At 37.2% G+C, this 2737-nt stretch overlaps 1 protein-coding gene across 1 annotated transcript; it reads left to right on the forward strand.

Annotated features, from left to right (window-relative positions):
* The first annotated feature begins 1247 nt into the window (after nucleotides 1-1247).
* LOC111213895 (probable carboxylesterase 120) lies at nucleotides 1248-2228 on the forward strand. Its single transcript, XM_022715730.2, has one exon. It carries the CDS (start codon nucleotides 1256-1258, stop codon nucleotides 2096-2098), a length of 843 nt encoding a protein of 280 aa, XP_022571451.2. The 5' UTR covers nucleotides 1248-1255; the 3' UTR covers nucleotides 2099-2228.
* The last annotated feature ends 509 nt before the right edge of the window (nucleotides 2229-2737 follow it).

Here is a 2737-nt window from a genome sequence, read left to right on the forward strand (position 1 = left end):
TTTAATTTATCTAGAAAGACAAAAGTGACACGTTTATGTATTTTTTTGCAACTTCTTTGTTCATTTTTAGTATATAGCTGGTAATTCATCAGTGTGCATGAATTTAAATCAAAATTCTATCCAAGGCTTTCCTTTAATTATAGTACCTTAGCACTTTATTATATTTATGCTTTCCTGATTTATAATTGCCAAACTTTAAATTAGTTTCAACCAATGAAAGAGACGTGACAGCGATTTGTGAACCCATAAAAGGTCTCTTGTTATTTTTTTTTTTGGATCAAAGAGGTCTCTTGTTTTAGTGCACAAAAAGAGAAAGCACAAGAAGTATCCCCTTGCAATGTCCATGTCGCTGGTTCTGTAGTTAGTCTCATTCTTTCTCCAATTCAGTTACATACAATATTTCATCAAGTAAATTGTGTTAAATCGTTCACATTAGTCTCATTATTTCTCCAATTCAGTTATATTACAATATTTCATCAAGTAAACTGTGTTAAATCATTCACATTAGTTTGCACCTTTTCAACCTATGAAAAAGACGTGACAACGACTTGTGTACCACGAAAAGGTTTCTTGTTTTAGTCCACAAAAAGAGAAAGCACAGAGGACCAAGTTTTCTCCCCTTGCAGTGTCGTTGTCGTTGTTTTCCTGTAGTTAGTCTATTCTTTCTCCACTTGAGTTGCATTACAATATTTCATCAAGTTAGTATCATTTACATACTAATCCATTGCTAACTTAAATCTATGATCTGATGTTATTGTGCATTTAACAAACCACATTTTACTGACTGTAATTAACTTTCAAAAGAGCTTCTTTTTTTTCTCAACCCAAATCCAGTTTTTAATAGTAACTACGAAGAAATAATGAATTCAATTAGGTAATTTCTCGACCCGCTAAATAAATATTCTAATAATAACAGCTAACGTAATAATTTGTTTCTATGGTTTTGTTGACAATTTTTGTTATCTTGATTTGAATAAATGAAAATTTAGTTGAAGAAAAAAACAAACAAATATTAGAGTGTATTATTCAAGCAAACATGTCAATTCTACACGGTGGTAATTCGTAGTTAAATAGTAGTATTAGATATATACTTATAGTTGTCAGAAAAAATTGTACTAGACATATTTTAGCTTTTGAAGATAATATAATTAGTGGTGTAAAAAGATAATAATTAGTGTAATATTGCAATTATTAGCACTATAAATTTGGACAAGACTGGAGTAGCAGTTTCATACACAACAGAAGACTTACAGATATGTCTGAATCAACTCAAGACAACATAAACAATCCAGACGGCTCCATCACTAGCGTCCCCACCAGATTCCCCTACGTCCCAGCCACACCTGAACCCTCCCCGCAAAACCCCGTCGTATCCAAAGACATTACGGTGAACCGCTCAAAGTCAACATGGATGCGTCTCTACGTTCCCACCGCCGCACTAAACGGCGGCGTTTCGTCTGAAAAACTCCCTCTGGTTGTCTATTACCACGGCGGAGGATTCGCCACCGGCAGCGTCGACTTCTATCCCCACCACGACTTCTGCAACCTTATGGCGCGCGAGCTCAACGCAGTCTTCGCTTCTCCTTCGTACCGGCTAGCTCCCGTGAACAGACTCCCGGCGGCGTACGACGACGGAGTGGATGCACCAGCCGTCTTCGCCGATCTAAGTCCATTACGTATCCGTGGTATGATCTTACACCAGCCGTTCTTCGGCGGCGAAGAGCGTTGCGAGTCTGAAACCAATGTGAACTTTCCGCATATACTCAGCGACGCCTGCTGGCACCTTTGTCTCCCTGTCGGAGCGAACCGGGATCACGAGTATTCGAATCCGACGGTGGGAGATGGACCGAAGCAAATGGAGAAAATCGGACGGTTGGGACGGAACTGGAAGGTGGTGGTGATTGGACGAGAAAGACATCGTCTGATAGATAGGCACAGAGATGTGGCGAAGTTGATGAAGGACCAGGGAGTGGATGTGACTGAGCATTTTACCGACGGGGATGTTCACGGTGCTGAGCTCGTTAACCAGGGTGAAACTACGCTTGCTTGCATCAGAAGTATCATTTACTCTTCCTCCCGTAAAGGTTTTTTTTTTTAATTCCATAAAATAAAGAGGCTTATATTAGAGGCCAGCCCGATTTAAAGATTTACCTTTATGTATTGGTTTGTGGAAAATTTTAAAAATAAGAAAAATATTGGAGACCCAAGAGGCTCTCTGTCTCTTTTGTTAGACATCTCTTGTTTTATCTTCTGGAACTTGGCATTCTATTCACCATTGTTATGGAAGGCCTGTTTAGTGGTGGTTTATTTATGGATTTACTCAGTTAATCATCCAAGTTTTAGAGAAAGCAAATTATTCAGCATAATTAAAATACAGTATTGTTAAGCATGAATTTCACAAAACGGTTTAGAGTAGTGCAGTTATACTTAAATCATCATAAGAAATGTAAAATTCTCATTTGTAATTGTAATGTTTCTTATCATTTATAATAACATGAGAGTACTCCAATGTTCCACACTTTGCGAACAAGGGCAAATGGATGCTCCTTTGGAGAGACCACTAACTTGTATAATGAGTTATAGGTTCACTGAAGGGTTTTGAATATATATATTATATTCTCCTTTTTTCTACAACCAAACTGTATTCTCTTATTAATTGTGTAAGGATTAAAATTATAAAATAAAATGATCACCTCAGACGATATGATGATAAATATATAACTAAACATAATGTATT

Source organism: Brassica napus, assembly GCF_020379485.1.
Source record: "Brassica napus cultivar Da-Ae chromosome A2 unlocalized genomic scaffold, Da-Ae chrA02_Random_18, whole genome shotgun sequence".
Classification (NCBI taxonomy): domain Eukaryota; kingdom Viridiplantae; phylum Streptophyta; class Magnoliopsida; order Brassicales; family Brassicaceae; genus Brassica; species Brassica napus.